Source organism: Podarcis liolepis (genome assembly GCF_965112155.1).
Source record: "Podarcis liolepis genome assembly, chromosome: 2".
In the NCBI taxonomy this organism is placed as follows: Eukaryota; Metazoa; Chordata; class Lepidosauria; order Squamata; family Lacertidae; genus Podarcis; species Podarcis liolepis.
In genome coordinates, this window is record NC_139555.1 from 126,690,444 (window position 1) to 126,714,738 (window position 24,295).

At 43.9% G+C, this 24,295-nt stretch overlaps 2 protein-coding genes across 6 annotated transcripts in view; one reads left to right on the forward strand and one right to left on the reverse strand.

Annotated features, from left to right (window-relative positions):
• LOC310701436 (uncharacterized protein) overlaps nt 1–24,295 on the forward strand; it is an 80,136-nt gene that overhangs the window by 30,934 nt on the left and 24,907 nt on the right. The window lies entirely within an intron of this gene.
• LOC310701390 (uncharacterized protein) lies at nt 4,518–20,627 on the reverse strand. Of its 3 annotated transcripts, XM_083492180.1 has the most exons (3): nt 20,503–20,627; nt 8,287–8,489; nt 4,518–6,909 (listed from the first exon to the last, which is right to left on the reverse strand). In XM_083492180.1, the coding sequence occupies exon 3, from the start codon at nt 6,803–6,805 to the stop codon at nt 4,916–4,918; it is 1,890 nt and encodes a 629-aa protein (XP_083348306.1). In that variant the 5' UTR covers nt 6,806–6,909; nt 8,287–8,489; nt 20,503–20,627; the 3' UTR covers nt 4,518–4,915. The 3 variants fall into 3 exon arrangements, with proteins under 3 accessions (XP_083348306.1, XP_083348304.1, XP_083348305.1); XM_083492178.1 differs by lacking the exon at nt 8,287–8,489 and having other exon boundaries at nt 20,503–20,621; XM_083492179.1 differs by lacking the exons at nt 8,287–8,489; nt 20,503–20,627 and adding an exon at nt 7,583–8,020.

Sequence of the window (24,295 nt, forward strand, 5' to 3'; positions counted from 1 at the left end):
TCTGCTCCGGCAGAGGCAAGATGTCTCTCTGTAATATGCCAGCTTTGAACTGTAAATAATAAAGCAATATAGAGTATGCAGCACGTACTCCTCATCCTTCCGCTGGGCACGGGACTCTGCTTTAAATCAACAGGATGCACATGTCAGATAGAATGGAGAAAGAGGATAGAGAAAAGCCCCCCCCCCAATAAAAATAGAACTCATGGAATCCAGTGAAGCAGGAATGGTGGAAGATTTAGGAGAGCAAAAAGAAGGGTCTCCCCCCTTCTCTGCATCCAGCCAGTCCATGATGGCAACAGCAACAATAAGATAATTACATCAATAGTATGCATTGTGCTCTGCTGGCAGGAGGACTCCCTCGGATCATGTCCAGTTGCAAAAGTGCAAGGAGACTTTCCACCCTCAGGGCCCAGAGGGGGATCGTGCCTTGGGGCAGCTGGTGGAATTGGAGGAAGCTGACCCTTAGCACTCTGGGTTTGGGACCTACCTGAACCTCCTTCCACCTTATACTCATCCATATTGTTTCTCGCCTGCGTCATTTTTGGGATAGCATTCTACACACACTTGCGTCACCATGTGTCCCCCTCCCAACATTGCTTTGAGATGCTCTGGTACGGCCCCTTCTTCCCTGTGCCCCCTTCCCTCCCCATGCAAGACGTGCAGCTGGGAACAGAGCCTTTCCTGGTTATGCCAGGGAATGCCCCTTTTATTTCTCCTGCCACGAAATATATCTATACACATTATATCTGACATAATGTATCTATAAATCAAAAGAATAGATCAGGGTTTCAAGATTACCTTTGGCATATAAGTAGGTGCTTTCAATCTTTCTGTGTCTTCATGGTTCCACTATTGCAACTATAACAATGGGACTTATGCTGCTGTTCCTATAATATTAGTCTAACTCTGCTTCCAAAGCAACACCACCAGTCTCGGCTCCACTTTGAGCAACTCTCCATTCCCAGATACAAACATTTCCAGCTCCCTCCACCAAACACCAAAACCAGCTCAGTCTCAGTACATCCTCATTCAGAATCAACACTACAGATTCACGTTAAATATTATATTCTACTTACTATTGTGAAATGTTACCTTCATTATTTAAATACATGTCTTTTTTTTTTAAATGATATTTATTAAGGGTTTGGAAAATACAGAAAAAGAAAAAGAACAATAAAAAAATAAACAAATCAAACAATACCTTACATCAATAAAAGCAAACAAAAAAACCAAAAGAACAAAAAAACAATACAATAAGACAGCAAAACAGCAAAAAGAGAACACAAACATCTTTCAATAACCTTTCAACTCATTTCCTTAGTTCTTTGACCTCCTCACACCTCCCCTTTTGTATTCCCGTTTAAAAGTCCTTTCAGCAAATCCTTACCCTGTCCTTTATCTTTACTCAGTATCTTAACCTATTATAACCATGTGTTTATAACCATTATCAATCCATATTTACATATTCTTAATAATCTTTTTACCAATACCACTTATTTTCCATCCGATATCATTTTAACATTCCTTAATTTTACAGTATTTCTGCAAGTAGTCTTTAAATTTCTTCCAGTCTTCTTCCACCGACTCTTCTCCCTGGTCACGGATTCTGCCAGTCATTTCTGCCAATTCCATGTAGTCCATCACTTTCATCTGCCATTCTTCCAGTGTGGGTAAATCCTGTGTCTTCCAATACTTTGCAATCAGTATTCTTGCTGCTGTTGTTGCATACATAAAAAAGGTTCTATCCTTCTTTGGCACCAATTAGCCGACTATGCCCAGGAGGAAGGCCTCTGGTTTCTTCAGAAAGGTATATTTAAATACCTTTTTCATTTCATTAGAGATCATCTCCCAGAAAGCCTTAATCTTTGGGCACGTCCACCAAAGGTGAAAGAATGTACCTTCAGTTTCTTTACATTTCCAGCATTTATTATCAGGCAAATGATAGATTTTTGCAAGCTTGACTGGTGTCATGTTACCACCTGTATATCATTTTCATAATATTCTCTCTTAAGGCATTACATGCCGTAAATTTCATACCTGTGGTCCACAACTGTTCCCAGTCAGCAAACATAATGTTATGTCCAACATCCTGTGCCCATTTAATCATAGCGGATTTGACCGTTTCATCCTGAGTGTTCCATTTTAACAGCAAGTTATACATTCTTGAAAGCATCTTTGTATTGGGATCTAGCAATTCTGTTTCCAACTTTGATTTTTCCACCTGGAAGCCAATTTTTTTGTCCAAATTATATACCTCTCTTATTAGATAATAATGAAGCCAATCTCGCACTCTATCTTTTAATTTCTCAAAACTCTGCAATTTCAATTTATCTCCTTCTTGCTCCAAGATCTCCCAATATTTTGGCCACTTGGCTTCCATATTGAGCCTTTTCTGAGCTTTTGCCTCCATCGGTGACAACCACCTTGTGGTTTTATTTTCAAGTAAGTCTTTATATCGTATCCAGACATTAAACAGTGCTTTCCTGGCAATATGGTTTTTAAATGCCTTATGTGCTTTAACCTTGTCGTACCACAAATATGCATGCCACCCAAAAACATTGTTGAAACCTTCTAAGTTCAAAATGTCTGTGTTCTCAAGAAGCAGCCAGTCCTTCAACCAGCAGAAAGCTGCTGATTCATAATAAAGTTTAAGGTCTGGCAGGGCAAATCCCCCTCTTTCTTTTGCATCCGTTAGTATTTTAAATTTTATTCTGGGCTTCTTGCCCTGCCAGACGAATTTAGAAATGTCTCTCTGCCACTTCTTGAAACAGTCCATTTTATCTAAAATTTGTAACGATTGGAACAAAAATAGCATTCTTTGCAATACATTCATCTTATTTAAATACATGTCTAGACAACATTACATGCAAACAACAAAAGCTCACATACACTGCATGCGTTTAAGATTGATTTCCTGTTATTGATGTGAACGAAAGTATATAAACTTATATAAGGACACTTATGAGAAGTGGAAGGAAATAAAAAAAGAATTAGACTTGGGGAAAATTGAGTTTGTCCCTGTGGGGGAGAATATCCACAGTTAAAATGATGGTATTGCCAAAGATGATTTTTATGTTCCAAACAATACCTATAATTAGAGGCGTAAAGTGTTTTAAGGATTGGCAGAAAGACCTTGCCAAGTTTATTTGGCAAGGGAAAAAACCACGCATAAAATTTAAGCTACTAACAGATTTGAAGGAAAAAGGAGGCTTCGCGGTCCCTGACCTTAAACTGTACTTTGAGGCAGTGTGCTGGACATGGATTAAGGAATGGATATTAATTAAAAACATGGAAGTCCTAGATCTGGAGGGATGGGATATTGTGTACGGGTGGCATGGCTACATAGGCTATAACAAGGTTAAATCTCACAAAGGATTTTAAAATCATATTGTGAGAAGGGCATTATATGAAGTATGGGAGAGGAGTAAAAAATCAGTAGTAACCAAAACACCATGGTGGCTGTCACCAATGGAATCTGTTTCGGTCCACAGGCTGAATATGAACAGCGATTAGCTAACATATAAGGATTTAGTAGAGGAAACAAGTAGTGATCCGAAAATAAAGGACCTAGGCGAATTGAAACAGAAGGGAATAACCTGGCTGGAGTATTATCAATTAAAAGCCGCCCTTGAAAAGGATAAAAGAACCAAAGGATTTGACAAAAAAAATCCTATCTAGAGAAGGATGTTTTATATAATAATCAAAAGACACTTTCTAAAATGTACAAACTACTTTTGAATTGGCAAAGAAAGGAGGAAGATATCAAAGAAATTACAGTAAAATAGGAGAGGGACCTGGGACATACGATCAAACCCAATATTTGGAACAAATTATGGACTAAAAATATAAAATTCACGGCTTGTCTCCTTATAAGGGAAAATCTTATGAAAATGTACTATAGGTGGTACGTGACCCCTGTAAAACTTGCAAAAATAAATAAATCAAATAATAAGTGCTGGCGATGTAAGGAACAGATAGGAATATACTACCATATGTGGTGGTCCTGTCTAGAAATACAAAGATTTTGGAACATGATTTATGAAGAGATAAAGAGATTGATAAAAACTACATTTAGCAAGAAACCGGAAGAATTTTTACTAGGAATGGTTTCAGATAATATTCCCAAAAACAAACTAGGCTATTTATGTATGCAAAGTCAGCAGCAAGGGTTATAGTGGCAAAACACTGGAAAGATAAAAATATACCCACTAAAGAGGAATGGGTAGTCAAATTGTGCGAGTGCTTGGAGCTCGCAAAGCTGACAGATGCAATAAGAGATAAACCTAAAAAAATTGGTGAAAGAAGAATGGGAATGTTTAAATAATTATTTAGGGGACAAGGGCTCAGCAAGAAAGATCTGGCTATGTTTAGAATGATACCGCATAGAGAAATGTTCCCTGATACCAAGATGAGGGATTCCTTTGGAATGCAGATAAAGTTAATTGATAAGAATAATGATCTGTTGAGTTTGACGGAAGTGTACAATAGATGAGCTTTCCTGCTTTGGCTCATCTTCCTTTTTCTTTTTCTATTTTTCTTTTTTCTTTTCTTTTATCTCTCCCATAGTTGCTTATGTTCTGTGTCATGTACTTCAATATTTTTTGTGTTTTTGTAGGTTTTTTCCCATTAGTATTAAGGAATTTTCTTTTGTAATTTTTGGCTGTTTATATGTACCTGTTTAAGCAAAATAAAAGCTATTAAAAAAAAAGTGTCAACTTGGAGAGAAACAGGTCCTACACTCTAAAAAGTGTTGCATAATAACCAAAGCAGGATGAACACTCCTTCTGTCTAAATCCTTTCTCTTCTTTGAGTTAATTGATGGCCTGAAGGTGTTTCCACTATTACGGTTCTTACCCCTCGAAGTCTTTTGATGGTTTGTAAGACTTCCACTACAACTGAATCTCGGTCCACTTCCCTAGGACTTATATTGTTGCTCCCCTGTATGAGTTTGTTGATGTTTTGTAAGAACTCCATTTGTACTGAAACTCTTTCCACACTCCATGCATTTAAATGATTTCTCCCCCATGTGACTCCGTTGATGAAGTCTAAGTTTTCCACTCTGAATGAAGCTCTTTCCACATTCCATGCATTTAAATGATTTCTCCCCTGTGTGACTCCGTTGATGAATTCTAAGATGTCCACTCTGACTGAAGTTCTTTCCACACTCCATACATTTAAATGGTTTCTCCCCTGTGTGAGTCCGTTGATGAATTCTAAGGTGTCCACTCTTACTGAAGCTCCTTCCGCACTCCATGCATTGAAACGGTTTCTCCCCTGTGTGAGTCCGTTGATGGTTTCTAAGTGATCCACTCTCAGTGAAGCTCATTCCACATTCCATGCATTTAAATGGTTTCTCCCCTGTGTGAGTCCGTTGATGAATTCTAAGGTGTGCACTTTGACTGAAGCTCTTTCCACACTCCATGCATTTAAATGGTTTCTCCCCTGTGTGAGTTCGTTGATGAATTCTAAGATGTCCACTTTGACTGAAGCTCTTTCCACACTCCATACATTTAAATGATTTCTCCCCTGTGTGAGTCCGTTGATGAAGTCTAAGTTTTCCACTCTGACTGTAGCTCTTTCCACACTCCATGCATTTAAATGGTTTCTCCCCTGTGTGAGTCCGTTGATGAATTCTAAGGCTTCCGCTAGTAGTGAAGCTCTTTCCACACTCCATGCAATTAAATGTTTTCTCCCCCGTGTGAGTCCGTAGATGAATTCTAAGTTGTCCACTCTGACTGTAGCTCTTTCCACACTCCATACATTTAAATGGTTTCTCCCCTGTGTGCGTCCATTGATGACTTCTAAGTTTTCCACTCTCTGTGAAGCTCTTTCCACATTCCATGCAATTAAATGGTTTCTCCCCCGTGTGAGTCCGTAGATGAATTCTAAGGCTTCCGCTAGTAGTGAAGCTCTTTCCACACTCCATGCAATTAAATGGTTTCTCCCCTGTGTGAGTCCGTTGATGAATTCTAAGGCTTCCGCTAGTAGTGAAGCTCTTTCCACACTCCATGCAATTAAATGTTTTCTCCCCCGTGTGAGTCCGTAGATGAATTCTAAGTTGTCCACTCTGACTGTAGCTCTTTCCACACTCCATACATTTAAATGGTTTCTCCCCTGTGTGCGTCCATTGATGACTTCTAAGTTTTCCACTCTCTGTGAAGCTCTTTCCACATTCCATGCAATTAAATGGTTTCTCCCCCGTGTGAGTCCGTAGATGAATTCTAAGGCTTCCGCTAGTAGTGAAGCTCTTTCCACACTCCATGCAATTAAATGGTTTCTCCCCCGTATGAGTCCGTAGATGAATTCTGAAGCTTCCACTAGTAGTCAAGCTCTTTCCACACTCCATACATTTAAATGGTTTCTCCCCTGTGTGAGTCCGTTGATGTCTTCTAAGGTGTCCACTCTTACTGAAGCTCATTCCACATTCCATGCATTTAAATGGTTTCTCCCCTGTGTGAGTCCGTTGATGAATTCTAAGTTTTCCACTCTGACTGTAGCTCTTTCCACACTCCATACATTTAAATGGTTTCTCCCCTGTGTGAGTTCGTTGATGAATTCTAAGTTGTCCACTCTGACTGTAGCTCTTTCCACACTCCATGCATTTAAATGGTTTCTCCCCTGTGTGAGTCCGTAGATGAATTCTAAGGCTTCCGCTAGTAGTGAAGTTCTTTCCACACTCCATGCAAGTAAATGGTTTCTCCCCTGAGTGAGACCACTGATGTTTTTTAAGGTTTCCATTGTCAGTGAAGCTCCTTCCACACTCCATGCTTTCAAATAGTTTATGTTGTCTGTTTTCACACTCCATGTATTTAAATGGTTTCTTTGTTATTGGACATGGCCCACCAGAATTCTGATTGCCTTCTCCATTGTCTTCTTTCAATGGGGTGGGGAGAAAATCCTATTTGTTTTCTAGGAAGAGAACAAAGGAATATTACACACATCAATTAACACCTGCTCTTATTTTAATTTCTTGTACAATCTCTCCTGTCCTCCACATGTTCCAAATGTTTAGGAAAGGCAAATGAAATAATTTAAAATAATGGTCATGCATCATCAGCCTTTTATAACCCTTAATTATTGTTAATGAAGCAGGATTATCTTAGAATACGGTTGAACTGTGGGGGTTTACGTTTTATAAAAAGTGGTTTCTCACAGGAAAGGGAGCTGCTCTATGTTCCATGAACCTGCCCACTATTCATCAGGGTCCTAAGTTCATCATGAAGTTCTTCATTCTCTGCACTATAATCCTACACCCCTTGGGACACATTTTGTCCCCTTCGACCTCTAGATCTTTATTCATCACCTGCACAGTCCCTTTGGCCTCAAGACGTCCATACTGACCATTTTGGGAGACCCATATATAAGTCTAGTGACAAGGCTTGGTGCTTGTGGTCGGTTGAAGGAGCGCTCAGTTGGAGAATATTCTTGGGGTTGGACCTCCATCTCTCAGCCTTGCATTCTTGAATGGAGAGAACTGGAGATGCAGAAGGAAAACAGCTGGAGCCTGACTGCTGGGAAGGCCAGATTGAGACACCCACGCCAGTTATGATTTATAATAATTATATGCCACCGGGTCTCGCACCTGCCTCCTGACACTGGCTTATCTTAGCGGAGATTCCATGTCCAGGCCTCTCTCACTGTTCTTCCTCCTTTGCCCTGGGTGGCCAAGGGCTTCTGGATATTCTAGCTCTGCTCCAACTGGGATTTATTTATTAAATTTGTATACCTCTCTTCAACTGAAGATCACAAGATAAAAATATGTGTGACACTGAAATAGGTGAGTATTAAAGGTGAATAACACTGATTGTGGGAAAGAAAAGAAAGGAGATGAAATCAGTGGTGTGTCCACCTGAATGTAATAATAATAATAATAATAATAATAATAATAATAATAATAATAATAATAGGATTTATAATTTCCCAAAGGGCACATCTTGAACATCATCTCTTTATGCTTTTTCTATTGACTTATGTGGATATAATGTGTAACAGGAGCTAAATGTTAATTATCTTATTTTTTTTAAGCATTTTGTTTCAATTACTATTTTTTGACTACCTAATGTGAGTTCTTATACTTTTTAAAGTTTTTCCAAACTTCCTGCCTATGGGCCTTAGGTTGCGTATGCCTGGGATAGAGGGTTAAATCAGGGCTGGCCAAATAGGACTCAGCTCCGTCCCCTCCTTGCCCCTCCCTGCACCTTCTGCCTGAGGGGGCTGCCTCAGTCTCCCTGACGGTGGAGCAGGCCCTGAGGACAGCCTTCTCACTGCCTTCCAAAATAGTGATACCTCGGGTTACAGATGCATCGAGTTGTGTGTTTTCGGCTTGCGGGTTATTTCCGGGTTTCAGCGCTCGCACATGTGCAGAACCACTAAATCACGCTTTCTGCGTGTGCAGAATCACCAAATCGCAACCCACACATGTGCAGACACAGCGCTGTAGGTTGTGAATGAGCCTCCCACACGGATCACGTTCACAACCTGAGCGTCCACTGCACAGGAAACATGACACAGAAGACCTTGGAGTCTCACTGCGGAAAACAACAACAACAACAATTGGTTATACGTCACTTTGGGCTGCCCTGGACAGTGGCGTAGGGGGTCCCTGTTACAACAGCCCTGCAAAATAGACCGGAGTTGCTGCGCGCATTTGGGACTTGGAAGAGTAACTTACGGCAACCGTAAAGGGCAGTCCAGTGTCGAAATTACGGGGGCCTCTTTTAAATAGGGGTGGTGTTTGAACTTGGGCTTTGCTAATGTTACGGAATTGGCAGGGGGGGGCACTTGTGGGAGAGCAGGTTTCTTTGGCTGTCTCCCCCTTCCTTGCTTGCCCCTTCTGCGTTCCCATGGCAAGTCCAGCCGAATTCGACTATGGCGTGTGGTACATATCTCCGCCTTCAGACGGAGGGAGCCAGGCAGCTTTCTGGGTCATGTGCCCAACTTTTCATGAGCTGATATTAAATCCCAAAAGAACTACAGCTGCTTGTTACAAAGGGTGGGGGCCGATTCCGGTAAGTTTATGATATTAACTCTTTCCATGCTCATTTCTGATGCTCAGAAGCAGGTGCACCCTTTCCTAGACCTTCCTGATGACATTCTCAGTCTGACGCACAGTATTTACACAGAAACACGGATCAAACATTTATTTATTTATTTATTTATTTATATATATATATATATTTATACCCCGCCCTCCCCAGCCAAGGCCGGGCTCAGAGCAGCTTACAAACAATAATAAAAACAAGATGAATGATTACAACTTAAAAACAAAAATAAAATACAACATTAAAATAATGGAACATTAAAATATTAAAATGTAGCCTCATCGCAGGAGAAGGAAAAGAAAAAGAGAGAGAGAGAGAGAGAGAGAGAGAGAGAGGGAGGGAATCAAATTGGCTCCAAGCCAAAGGCCAGGCGGAACAACTCTGTCTTGCAGGCCGTGCGGAAAGAGATCAGATCCTGCAGGGCCCTGGTCTCATGAGGCAGAGCATTCCACCAGGCCGGAGCCAGAGTTGAAAAGGCCCTGGCTCTGGTTGAAGCCAATCTAACTTCCTTAGGGCCTGGGACCTCTAGGTGTTGCTATTTATGGACCTTGAGGTTCTCCGTGGGGCATACCGGGAGAGGCGGTCCCGTAGGTACGAGGGTCCTAGGCCGTGAAGGGCTATAAAGGTCAAAAGCAGCACCTTGAACCTGACCCTGTACTCCACCGGGAGCCAGTGCAGCTTGAAAAGCACTGGGTGAATATGCTCCCATGGCAGAGACCCCGTGAGGAGCCTCGCTGCAGCATTCTGCACCCGCTGGAGTTTCTGGGACAGCTTCAAGGGCAGCCCCGCCTAGAGCGAATTACAGTAGTCAAGCCTGGAGATGACTGTTGCATGGATCACTGTGGCCAAGTCGGGGTGGGAAAGGTAAGGGACCAACTGCTTGATGCGGCGAAGGTGGAAAAATGTCGCCTTGGCTGTTGCTGTAACCTGCACCTCCATGGAAAGGGAGGCATCAAGGATTACACCCAAACTCTTAACAGAAGGCAATGGCACTAATTGGGCCCCCGCAAGAGAAGGGAGTTGGTCCCTCATCCCCATGCCATCCCGTCCCAGCCATAGGACCTCTGTCTTTGAAGGATTTAGTTTCAATCGGCTCCCACAAAACCATCTAGCCACAGCTTCCAAGCATCTGGTCAGTGTGTTCAGGGTCGAGTCGGTGTGGCCATCCATCAGCAGATAGAGCTGAGTGTCATCAGCATATTGGTGACAGCCCAGCCCAAAGCTCCGGATAATCTGGGCAAGGGGGCGCATAAAGATGTTTAAAAGCATCGGGGAGAGAATTGTGCCCTGCGGCACTCCACATACCAAGGAGTGGCGCGACGACATTTCCCTCCCTAGTGCCACCCTCTGTCCCCGACCAGAGATAAAAGAGCACAACCAGTTACGGGCTATGCCCTGTATCCCCACGTCTGCGAGGCGGTTGTCCAGAAGATCATGATCGACCATGTCAAAGGCTGCTGACTAATCTAAAAGGATCAGCAGTCCTGACCCGCCTCGATCCAGTTGTCTATGGAGATCATCTGTTAGGGCAACCAGAGCCGTCTCTGTCCCAAAACCAGGACGGAAACCGGACTGAAATGGATCTAATGCCGATGTTTTCTCCAGAAACCTACCAAGCTGTTCAGCAACCGCTCTCTCAATTACCTTACCCAGGTATGGAAGATTTGAAACTGGGCGGTAATTGGATAGGTCTAAGGGATCTAATGAAGTTTTCTTTAAGAGTGGACGCACCACTGCTTCCTTCAGTTCCCCTGGGAATGTCCCCGTGTCAAGGGACAAATTGATAATTTCAACCAGGGGGGTCCGCACAACATCTGGACACTCCCTAATCAGCCAAGACGGGCACGGATCGAGGAGGCAGGTGGTGGGCCTACCAACATGAAAAACCCTTTACATAACTCCCTTTCTAAAATACACTGAGACTATCTTATAACATATCCCCGCTATAACACACAAGTTCTAATTAAATCCTAATATTTACTATACCTAAACATTGAGCACCACAGACCTATAAATAATAATAATAATAATAATAATAATAATAATGATATAATTTATTATTTATACCCTGCCCATCTGGCGGCGTTTCCCCAATCACTCTGGGTGGCTCCCAATCAAGTGTTAAAAACAGTAAAGCATTAAATATTAAGAACTTCCCTAAACTGGGCTGCCTTGACATCTGATGGGAGGGCGTTCCACAGGGCAATGGTCTGGTCCCCTGTAACCTCACTTCTCGCAGGGAGGGAACCGCCAGAAGGCCCTTGGAGCTGGACCTCAGTGTCCGGGCAGAACGATGGGGGTGGAGATGCTCCTTCAGGTATACAGGACTGAGGCCGTTTAGGGCTTGAAAGGTCAGCACCAACACTTTGAATTGTGCTCAGAAACGTACTCAAATATTCCTCTGCGGTAAAGGAGGCAAATGGAAGCCTTCTCATTGTCTTTGTGCTTACAAATTCTGTCTTAAGGACTTCCGGTCGGTGCCAGCGCTTAATGGCGGTCCTAGCCCCGAGCTCCGGGGAAGGACTGCTTCGCAAGTTCGGGTCTTACCTGCTACGGCAAGCGGGGGACCCCTAAAATCCCAGGCGCTGAAGCCTGAGAACAAGGAGACTCGGTGGGCACCTTTGCGCCCCCCGGTACCGTGAAAGCGACACCGGGAGCGAGCGCGGTGCTGAGAGTCGCTACCCAGCCTGCGAAGTGAAGCCGCGTCGCCATTAGCGGAGAGCGCCGATTCCTTCCTGAAAAGAAAATTCGGACTGAATTCCCGTGAGTAAGACTTGAAAAACAACTGGGACCCTCTAAATTTTAAAATTTGAACTAAAAACGGGGGAGATCTAAACAAAGGAAGTCTGCCTCCCCCCGACTGCATGAAAGTGAAAGCAACGGAGCTCTAAACTTGCATCCGTTTAAACCAGCTCTTTAATCAGCTAAACCGGACATTTGGACCTTTGATCTCCCCTCTAGCTAGCAGGGCAGAGGGGAGGTGAATTGGACTAATAATTGCATGATCTATTGGAAGTTAAAAATCTCTGCCGTCTAACCCATCTGAAAGCATGAAACGGTCTGCCTTTTTTTTTCTTAGCACACTGAACTGACTTTTCCCTGTAGAGTGATATCTTGATACAAAGTTCCCACAGTGTCTGGCTACTCTGCAGTATAAGAAGAAATAATACAAACTGGATAACTGTGGCAGCTTAAAGCTACAAGCTTTCTAGCAACATTGATTTGGACTGTGTTAAGCTCTTGTTTGGTATTCTGGACAATCTCCCCTGTTTTTTGTACTTGGAACATTGTTCTATGGCCATTTTGATTTGCTCCCTCTAGAGGATAAAGTAGAGTTTGCCACAGCTTGACAGTGGAACTTTCCAAGGGAGAAAATTCCCGTGGGAAGTGACCTTGACATGAGTGGCTCACAAGAAGAGATAGTCACAAGAGCTAAAACCAAGCACCATCAGCAACAACAACAGCTGCAGCAACAACAGGCAAAGAAAAGAGGATCAATTTCAGGCCCAACAACTGGAGCAGCAGGAACAACAGGACAAGATAAAGGGACAGCCGCCTCTATGGAAGCTGTGACAGATGCGCTGCTTAAGATCAACCAAACTTTGGAGTCTTTAACAAAACAGACCTCAGAGAACACACTAAAATTAGCAGAAATTTCAGTAAGATTAAACCAGAATACAGAATCTATAAATAAACTGGTGGAGGAAAATGCCACTACGCGTCAAATTGCGGAAGATGCCAAGGCTACGGCGGGAGAGACACAGGAGAAATTAGAGCCGATTGCCAAGAAGGTCTATGAGCATGACTCAACTTTGGCCTTGTGGGACTTACAGAGGAAAGAGAGAAACTTAAAATTAAGACTGATTCCGGAGAACGAAAGAGACAACCTTGTGGAATATCTGACACGGGAGTTTGTGGACTGCTGGGACCTTGAGGAAGACGAATTCAAAATTACGACTGCTTTTAGATTGGGAAAAAAGCAAGACAGAAAGACCCCGAGAGACTGTTTGATCACATTCAGATCCAAGGAGGAAAGAGACAAAATATTAAGACTACACTTTGAAAAGGCCTTGCAAGTTGGAAATTCAACTGCACAGTTCTTTAAAGACATCCCAAAACATATTTTGGATTTAAGAAACTTCTACAAGGACTTAGCTCTTCTGCTAAAGAAAAATTCTATCCGTTTCAGGTGGGAGTTCCCACAAGGACTGTCATTTGACTACAAGTTAAAGAAGGTAAAAATAAAGACAATTCAAGATAAAGAAAAATTTTTGGCAAGATATCAGGAGGAGCTACAGAAGGGGATTGTGGACGTACTTGGAGAACAGAGGAGAGCACTGGAGATCCTGAATCTCTCGACTGGACAAAAACCACCACCATCAGAAGAAGAGCAACAACTTGGAGCTGTTGGAGGAGCCTTAGAAAAATAACAAGATGGCTCTGCAATTCCTTAGTTGGAATTGTAATGGACTCAACGTCCCTTTGAGGAGAAGACAAGTATTTCACATACTGAATAGAGAACAATTGGACTTGATATGTCTACAAGAAACCCACATAACCAGAGCCCACAGGAGACTACTTATAAATAAAAGGCTAGGACAAGAATTTATCTCATCAGACAAAGTCAAGAAGAGAGGAGTTGTAATATATGTTAAGGAAAAATGGGCTCCAAAAATGATATTTAAGGATGAACAAGGGAGATATCTGGCAGTGGAAATACAAATTCAAGGAGAAAAATTTTTAGTGGTTGGAATTTATGCGCCAAATGAAGGCAAATCTGACTTCTTTAAGAGACTTCATGAAACTCTTTCTGACTATTTGGATTACAATATGATAATCATGGGAGACATGAATGGTGTGGTCTCCACCAATATGGACAAGGCACAAAGACTAACAGTCAGTAAAGAAGGGAGACTCCCTAAGACTTTTTTTGAAATGACAGAAAATATGGACTTGATAGACATATGGAGAACAAGGAACCCTCTGGAGAGAGAGGGAACCTTCTTCTCCCAAGCAATGACGACCTGGACCAGAATTGATCAAATTTGGGTTACTAGTGGAATGGCTCCAAAGATTAAGAAAGTGGAAATCTGCCCAAAAACTTGCTCCGACCATAACGCCGTGAAGATGGAGATGAAACTGACAACAACTGGTCAATTCAGATGGAGAATGAATGACACCCTCTTTCGGGACAAGGAGATTCTTATGAAGGCCCAAAAGACTTTAAAAGATTATTTCGAAATAAATATGAGGACCGACGTGGAGAAAAGAGTGATCTGGGATGCAAGTAAAGCGGTCATGAGAGGATTCTTGATTCAACAAAATTCAATAAAGAGGAAAAAACAAAACGAGAAAAAAGAGAAGCTATTGGAAATGATAAAGGAAGGAGAGAGAAAATTAAGAATAAAACCAAAATCTCAGGACATCTTAAGAGAGATCAAGTTATATCAAACACAATATATGGAATTGATGAACCAAGAGATTGAATGGAAGATAAAGCAAATGAAGCAAAAGACTTTTGAATCAGCAAATAAATGTGGCAAACTCTTGGCATGGCAATTGAAGAAAAGGCAGAAACTAAATACAGTTACAAGCCTGGAGGTGGATGGAAAGAATATATCTAAACCTAATGAAATTAGAAACTGCTTCGTAAGTTATTTCAAAAAGCTTTACACTCAAGGCCCTCAAAATGAAGAAGATATAGACAAATTCCTGGGAAAATATGGATTACAAAACATCTCTCATCAAAGTAAGATGGACTTGAACCAGAGAATCTCAGAACAAGAGATAGAGGCTGCTATTCAGAACATGCAATTGGGCAAATCTCCGGGACCAGATGGATTGACTTCCAGATACTACAAATCGTTGAAGGAATGGCTAACTCAACCACTAAGAGAAGTGTGCAATGAGATCCTTGAGGGAAAAAGGGCCCCTGAATCGTGGCAAGAGGCATATATTTCACTCATACCAAAGTCAGAGACTGAAAAGACCCAACTTAAGAACTACCGCCCAATAATCTTCATGGGATGGGGGTAGGCCAGGGTTTTGAGAATGGTATGGCTGCAATATATTCTGAACAAAAAGCTAAACTGATTGTAAATAATGTTATGACGGAGGAACTTAAGATAGAAAAAGGAACACGACAGGGGTGCCCGATTTCCCCATTACTTTTTATTTCAGTTCTGGAGGTGTTGCTGAACATGATAAGAAATGACCAGCAGGTTAAAGGTGTGCAGGTCGGAGCTAAACATTACAAGTTAAGAGCGTTCGCAGATGACCTGGTATTGACTTTGCAAGAGCCAAACACTAGTACAAAAAAGGTTTTAGAAATAATACAACAGTTTGGCCAGGTAGCTGGATTTAAGTTGAACAAGCAAAAAACTAAAGTTTTAGGGAAAAATTTAACAGATATGGAAAAGGAGAAATTTCAAGAGGAAACAGGTTTGACTGTGGTAAAGAAGGTGAAATACCTAGGGGTTTATTTAACACCTAAAAATCAGAATTTGTACAAGGACAATTATGAAAAATGTTGGTCAGAAATTAAAAAAGATCTAGAAATATGGTCAAATTTGAAACTGTCAATGCTAGGCCGAATCGCTGTGATTAAAATGAATGTATTGCCTAGAATGCTTTTTCTGTTTCAGACCTTGCAGATTCTCGACAAGATGGAATGTTTCAAGAGGTGGCAGAAAGATATTTCGAAATTTGTCTGGCAGGGCAAAAAGCCCAGAATTAAATTTAAAATACTAACAGATGCTAAAGAAAGAGGGGGTTTTGCCCTGCCGGACTTAAAATTGTATTACGAGGCAGCAGCTTTCTGCTGGCTGAAAGAATGGATGCTCCTCGAGAATACTGATATCTTGGATCTGGAAGGTTTTAACAATGCTTTTGGTTGGCATGCATATCTTTGGTATGATAAAGTAAACAGCGCTTTTAAAAATCACATTGTTAGGAAAGCATTGATTAATGTTTGGATAAGATACAAAGATCTATTGGAAAATAAAACCCCTAGATGGGTGTCGCCAGTGGAGGCCAAAGCAGTGAAGAGACTCAATACGGAGGCCGGATGGCCGAAGTATTGGGAAATCTTAGAACAGGATGGAGACAAGTTCAGACTACAAAGTCAGGAGAAATTGAAGTATAAAGTTGGAAACTGGTTTCAATATCGTCAAATAATGGAATTTTTTAAACAGGACAGGAAAATTGGTTTCCAGGTGGAAAAATCAAAATTAGAAACTGAACTGTTAGAACCCAATACTAAGATTTTATCTAGAATGTATAACTTGCTGTTGAAATGGAACACACAGGATGAAATAGTAAAATCTGCTATGATTAAGTGGGCTCAGGATGTTGGACATAACATCATGTCAGCTGACTGGGAATGGTTATGGAACACCGGTATCAAATTTACGGCATGTAACGCCTTAAAGGAAAACATTATGAAAATGGTATATAGGTGGTACATGACCCCAGTCAAGCTGGCAAAAATCTATCATTTGCCTGATAATAAATGTTGGAAGTGTAAAGAGACTGAAGGTACCTTTTATCACCTTTGGTGGACTTGCCCGAAGATTAAGGCCTTCTGGGAAATGATCTATAATGAAATGAAAAAGGTACTTAAATGTACCTTTCCCAAAAAGCCAGAGGCCTTTCTTTTGGGCATTGTCGGCCAATTGGTGACAAAGAAGGATAGAACTTTTTTTATGTATGCTACAACAGCGGCAAGAATACTCATCGCAAAGTATTGGAAGACACAAGATTTACCCACTCTGGAAGAATGGCAGATGAAAGTGATGGACTATATGACATTGGCCGAGATGACAGGCAGAATCCGTGACCAACGAAAAGAGACGGTGGAAGAAGACTGGAGAAAATTTAAAAGTTATCTGAAGGACTATTATAAACTTAATGAATGTTAAAAATGTCGTGGTTTTCAGAAACAAGGGGGTACAGGGATATATGGTTAGAAGATAGAAAAGAACTAAGTTGACAGAGACTTGAAAGCAATAATTGGGAGTTGCTAGTTGAAGTATGGACATTGGGATGCAGAGAGTGGGGGGTATGGGGAAGTCCAAGAAAAGAGGTTTATAAGAAAATATGTATGAAACTATGCGTGTTTGTTTGTCATTTTTATTGTTTGTTTGTCTTTTTAAAACGTTGTAAAACCAATAAAAAATTTATTAAAAAAAAAAAAAAAATACAAATTCTGTCTTAAGGAGGGATGAACAGGGTGGGCCTGTGACCTGGATTCAGGAACTAAAGTATTTGCCATCACAAAAGAATGGCCAGGCTGCCCAGGTAATGCAGTTAGTGACCATTAACAGGTATCCTTGAGGACAGGTTTTCTGCTGTTGACCGCCTCCTGTGATGTATTCCTGCTGTAGACAGTCTCCTTCCGTATGATATTTGGGGGGGGGGTGGTCTTGGGTGGGCAATTTCGAAAGACTATTTAAGGCCTTGCACACCTCCCTCCTGGTTGCGGTGAGGGGGGGGGACACTGTTGCAAAAAAGATCAGGCTTACTAGCCGCTTTGCTTCTCCATATACTCTGGTTGGCCTCTGTTATTTTCTCCTACCTACCGTATTTTTCGCTCCATAAGGCGCACCTGATCATAAGGCGCACCTAGTTTCTAGAGGGGGAATTCAAGAAAAAAAAATATTATTTAAAGGGAGCGCTGAGCAGAGCTCCCTGGTGCCCTGCGGAGGCTTTGCGCCACTAAGGCAGAAGCGAAAACAGCTAGAGGGAGCACTGCGCAGCGCTCTCTCTCGCTGTTCTGGCTTCTGGGGTAGCCTGCGAAGCCTCCGCAGGGCAGCAGCAAGCCTTGATCCCGGACTTCCCCCGCCAGCCCTGACAGTATTCCCCACCTCCCGCAAAAGCCCACAGGAGCTGCACACCCTTTAAGGAGCGCACGGCTCCTGTGGGCTTTTTTACGAGGTGGGAGAAGGGACTGACGCAGCCAGTCAGTCCCTTCTCCCTCCTCAGGGAAAAGCCCCCAAGAGCGGCGTGCTTTTTAAAGGGCGCGCGGCTTCTGCGGGAGGTGGGGTAATTCTGTAAGATTATTTGGGGAAGTTTTTCTAATGAGAAGATATTGTCACAGATGCTCGTTTTTGCCATTCTCAAAAGTGTGAATTTCTGTATCTGCAGAGATAACATGCCTTTTCTTCACAGGAAAAATGTTATAAAATAAATATACAGAGTTGAGGGAAAACCTTAATCCCATTGTTCCTTTGCAGATTTATATACACAGAATCAACCCCTTAAATTCTAAGTTCCAAGAGGTTCAATGAACAGATGGTTTGCAGTGGAAGAGATCTGCACAAGTAGCTAAGTGTGAAGCAGTAAAAATGAAAGTGCAAGCTTGTGAGCAGAATACTCCACACATCTTGGGGTCTTTGTGCAATAATTGTGCAAGTCAGACTTGAGGCAAGCGCTGAAGGCTCTTCAGGGCTGGCAACCTCTTCCCAATCCCACTGGGTTCCAACAACCGCACTAACACTTAACTGCACAGAATAGGCACCTGGATGCAGAAGCCAATCCAAAGGGGTGGCTAGAAGTGGAGGTGGTGAAATCCACAAGTTCTGAGTTTTTCATGTGTGCTAAAACTCAGTCTGCTTGGTTGTTTTTTATAAAAAAAATATGTTTACCAACATGCTATAATACTATTGTTTTAGTTAAATAGTTTAAGTTGTTATTAAGGAAATTATTATTTTTCTCCTTCCAATAAATTACAGGAGAACTGTTGTCCAAATATAGACAGTAAACCTATTAAACCTCAGAATGATTTCATAATTATCTGTCTATGTATTTCTAATAGTGTAACCAAAAGAGAATTTTTTTATTTAAATAGAATCATACTGACCAGTGATTTATTGTAAATCGTGATTGAAATCAATTTGATTTATATCAAATCCACCCTGATTGCAATCTACCACAATGTCTGAAATAAGGATGGAACTATACAGAGGCGAACAGGAGAATGTCCTGGCAGCTGCTACTACTTAGGGGTCTGAAACGGATAAATGAAAATATTATCAATCATCACACACTCAGTTTCATCAGCAGGGAAGCCAAGATGCATCCTAGCAGAACTTTTGGGTTTGCGCTAGGCTATAATTGGTGGTATTCAGGACAATCCAAAGTATGGAGATGAGTCCTAGTGAATACAGATAACCTGGTAGTGTCATCAGGGAAGGGGGGAGAAGGGGGGTCAGGGGTGCTGGAAGGGGAGGGGTCTCTGTCGAGGCTCCTCCCCTTCCTTTAACCCTTCCATGGACTCCCTCTCTCCGTTTCCCCACCCAAAAGGGACCCAGCCAGATGCCCCATGACCCCAGGGATTCCTGGGGACAAACTGGTAAAATCAGCAATGGTACACTGGGTCAAAAATATAGGTCATGATTAGAGCTGGGCGATATATTGGTATATTGCCCAAGACTGCCTTGAAGTTTACATCGTGATAACTGTTTCCTAATACTGAGCTGGCAATATATTATGAATCAGAGTGTGTGCAAGGGCTAGGCAACACCTGCTTTTCAACATTGCAATAACTTACCAGCTAAACGCTGTAATGTTAGTAGCAGCTAAACCTCACAATATCACCTGCTAAATATTGCAGGGCTATTAGCAGATAAAGATTGTAATGTTATCATTACCAAACCTCACAATATCACTTGTGGTTTATTACCAGCTAAACCTCACAATATCACCTGCTAAATATTGCAGGGCTATTCGCAGATAACGATCGTAATGTTATCATTACCAAAACTCACAATATCACTTGTGGTTTATTACCAGCTAAACCTCCAATATCACCTGCTAAACGTTGCCATGTTATCAGCAGCTAAACATTTAAATCAGCCACAAGGTCTGAAATAGGGATGGAACTGTACAGAGGAGAGCAGCACAATGTCCTTGCAATTGCTACTACTTAGGGGTCTAAAACGGATAAATGACAATATTATCAATCATCATCTCAGTGGGACTTTTGGGTTTGGCTAGCAAATGGTGGTATTCAGGACAATCCTGTATGGCAATGATGATCTGGGACTGCCAGCAGGGAGACTGGGGAATAAGATGTGCTGGAAGGGGCGGGGTCTCTGTCGAGGCTCCTCCCCCTTTTCCATTAACCCTTCCCTGGACTCCCTCTCTCCCTTTCCCCAGCCAGGCGACCCCAGGGAGAATGGGGGGCCTCAGCCCCACCCCCAGCCCTGCTCGGGCTCCTCCTTCCCCTTCCCGCCAGGGCAGCTGAGCCTCTCTCGGCCCCCCAGGAAAGAGGAAGGGGAGTCTGGCGGTGCTGGTGCTGCTGCTGCCCAGGAGACCTTGCAGGTCTTGGGTCCCCCCTTCCCCCCCCCTGGGTCGGGGCCTGGATCGGGGCCCCTGTCGACGGGCCCCAGGGAGGGCGCTTTTCTGGGGGGGGTATCTTCGTCCTCCCCCCCCCTATTTCCCCCCTTCTCTCCCTCTTTACCTCTTGGTCCTCCGCCTCTCTGGCTCCAGATTAGTCCGCTTTCCTTGTCTGCAATAGAAAGGGCTGGGGGGAGGGTTCTCCACTGACGCCCCTCCTCCCCTTTCCTGGAAACTTCCGGCGCATTTCGCAGCGACACTTCCGGCGCCTTTTGGGATGCGCTTGCCCCTAGAGCTACGTCCACAGAGCAGCCCCTCCCTGTGTTGGGATGGGAAGAGGACGGGACGGCGCTGCCTCGGGGGCTCCATGGGGGCCTGGCCCCCCTCCTTCCTCCTCCCCACAGCAGGGGGCGAGATGGCGGCCGGGGGGGGGCATCATATCTGGGGGGGACCTGGGTTTGCGGGGAGAGAAGGAGGTGGTTTTCAATCTGCAAAGAGGGAGGCTGGGAGGGAAGAGGATGAGTGAGGAGGAGGGAAGGGCTGCCCCTCCCCCTGTGGGTCAGGAGAGTGGGGGAGGGGCTGAGCCGGGGAAGCCAAGGGGGGTCCCTCCCCCCCCAGCCCAGGGGGGTCCTCTGTGAAGCCCAGAGATGGACCCAGCCTCGGGGGGGGGGGAGAGAGACATGGGGCTGCCTGAGAGAGAGAGAAGGGGCGCTTCCTCTCCTCTCCCCCCTCCTCCCCCCAGGCTCTCCTGCGCCCAGAGACCCCCTTGGTCCGGCAGGGAGAGGGTGGGCTCCCCTCCCGCCATGAGAGGAGTGCAATGGGGTTGTGAGGGGGGGGGGAGAGAGAGAGACCCCTTTCTGCCCCCCTCCCAAGAGGGTCCCCATCGTGTCTCTGAGGGGCGAGAGAGGAGGAGCCCCTCCCCCCGCTGCAAGGGGGTTGTGAGGGGGGGGAGAGAGAGAGAGACCCCTTTCTGCCCCCCTCCCAAGAGGGTCCCCGTCGTGTCTCTGAGGGGCGAGAGAGGAGGAGCCCCTCCCCCCGCTGCTTCTTTCCCTCTGCGACTCTGAGGGCAACGACTTTTCCCGCCTTTTCCCAACTTCCCGCCCTTCGAAATCTGAGCCTCGCCTCAGTTTCAGGCGCCGAGGAGGCAGATTCCCCGGGCTCCCTGATTTCTTAGTGGACTTCTTCTCATTCGCCCTGATTTCTGCTCATATATCTTGCTTTTGGAGCTTCTCTCTGCTTCTTTAGAAAGAAGGCTGTATAAAAAGCCCCTCGCCACCGCCTGCATCCCATCTGATTTCTTCCCATTTGCTGTGTATAATTCTTCCTCCAGGACTGTTCTTCCTTCCTGGCAGTGTCACTTCCAAACTAATAATTCTTCCCTCACTGCCCTTAAATAGCTGCTTGGGGTCTAGTTTGGGGCCTGCATAAAGAACCTCCTCTCTTTTTTCCTTTTAGCTGTATAAATTCACGGCCAAAAGCCTTATTGATATGCAATTTTCCATCCGATGCCTGCTTCCACCGTTATTGGTTCATTTAGTAGTGCCTTTTCTTCCTCTGACAGCTGTTCCCCTCCATTCCTTTCCAAATACCTTCCTATCTCATTTATGTCTTCGTCCTCCTTTTTTTTGTACAAGGTTTCATAGTACTGGAGGAACTTTTCCTTTATCTCATTGGGATCTTCTGTTATTTGGTCTTCCCATTTAATTTTATTGATTACATTTTGTTTTTTCCTTTTTCTCAGTTGCCATGCTAACAACTTACCCGTTTTATTTGCCGACTCAAAATACTTTTGTTTCATCGTTTTTATTCCCCATTCTATCTCTTGATTTAGGAGTGTTGTGTATTGGGTTTGTAATAATTTGCAGAGCTGTTTAGTCCTCTCATCCTCAGGATTTATTATTAGTTTCCCCTCTGCTTCTTTTAGTTGCTTGAGTATTTCTTCCTTCTTTGCTTCTCTTAAGTTTTTTCTATGTTTATTCTGTTGAATCAGGAAGCCTCGTCGTGTCTCTGAGGGGCGAGAGAGGAGGAGCCCCTCCCCCCGCTGCTTCTTCCCCTCAACGACTTTTCCCGCCTTTTCCCAACTTCCCGCCCTTCGGGATCTCAGCCTCGCCTCAGTTTCAGGCGCCGAGGAGGCAGATTCCCCGGGATCCCTGCTTCCTGAGGGGATTTCTTCTCATTCGCCCTGATTTCTGCTCATAGATCTGGCTTTTGGAGCTTCTCTAGAAAGAAGGCTATATAAAAAGCCCCTCACCACCGCCTGCCTCCCATACAGTATGTCAAAGTCTGATTTCTTCCCATTTGCTGTGTATAATTCTTCCTCCAGGACTGTTCTTCCTTCCTGGCAATGTCACTTCCAAACTAATAATTCTTCCCTCACTGCCCTTAAATAGCTGCTTGGGGTCTAGTTTGGGGCCTGCATAAAGAACCTCTTCTCTTTTCTCATTTTAGCTGTAGGTATAAATTCATGGCCAAAAGCCTTATTGATACACAATTTTCCATCCGATGCCTGCTTACTCGGAACAGTTACAGATAGGTAGCCGTGTTGGTCTGCCATAGTCAAAACAATTTTTTTTCCCCTTCCAGTAGCACCTTAAAGACCAACTAAGTTAGTTCTTGGTATGAGCTTGGTATGAGCTGAAGAAGTGTGCATGCACACGAAAGCTCATACCAAGAACTAACTTAGTTGGTCTTTAAGGTGCTACTGGAAGGGGGGGGGAAATTGTTTTGCTTACTCGGAAGTAAGTCCTACTCTGCTCCCATGTGCGGAGCCAGCAGCTCAGGCGGTTCTGCTAGCAGGAGGCCAAAGGAGCCAGAGTGGTTTGCAACCAGGTGGTTTCCAAATGCTGCCCTTTTTGATACGTTTGCATTTATTCTTTTGCGTGGGGACTGGCCAGATTGAACGCCCCCCCTCCATTCAAAAGAAAGACTTGCAAAAGATTTCAAAGGCGCAATTTCCAAAAGATAATAATAATAATAATTTTTTTATTTATATCCCCGCCCTCCCCAGCCAAGGCCGGGCTCAGAGCGGCTTACAAGCAATAATAAAAACAAGATGAATGATTACAACTTAAAAACAAAAATAAAATACAACATTAAAATAATGGAACATTGAAATATTAAAATGTAGCCTCATTGCAGGAGAAGGAAAAGAAAAAAGAAAATGGGGGGGAGGGAATCAAATTGGCTCCAAGCCAAAGGCGAGGCGGAACAACTCTGTCTTACAGGCCCTGCGGAAAGAAATCAGATCCTGCAGGGCCCTGGTCTCATGAGACAGAGCGTTCCACCAAGTTGGGGCCAGTGCTGAAAAGGCCCTGGCTCTGGTTGAAGCCAATCTAACTTCCTTAGGGCCTGGGACCACTAGGGTGTTGTTATTTATGGACCTTGAGGCTCTCCGTGGGGCATACCAGGCGAGGCGGTCCCGTAGGTACGAGGGTCCTAGGCTGTGAAGGACTTTAAAGGTCAAAAGCAGCACCTTAAATCTGACCCTGTACTCCACCGGGAGCCAGTGCAGCTTGTAAAGCACTGGATGAATATGCTCCCATGGCAGAGACCCCGTGAGGAGCCTCGCTGCAGCATTCTGTACCCGCTGGAGTTTCTGGGACAGCTTCAAGGGCAGCCCCGCCTAGAGCGAATTACAGTAGTCAAGCCTGGAGATGACTGTCGCATGGATCATTGTGGCCAGGTCGGGGCGGGAAAGGTAAGGGACCAACTGCTTGATGCGGCGAAGGTGGAAAAATGTCGCCTTGGCTGTTGCTGTAACTTGCGCCTCCATGGAAAGGGAGGCGTCAAGGATTACACCCAAACTCTTAACGGAAGGCAATGGCACTAACTGGGCCCCCTCAAGAGAAGGGAGTTGGTCCCTCATCCCCATACCATCCCGACCCAGCCATAGGACCTCTGTCTTCGAAGGATTTAGT

Bases quoted from the DNA above. Each gene is read 5' to 3' on its own strand.
- LOC310701390 (XM_083492180.1), bottom strand. From the start codon at position 6,805: ATGGAGTGTGAAAACAGACAACATAAACTATTTGAAAGCATGGAGTGT.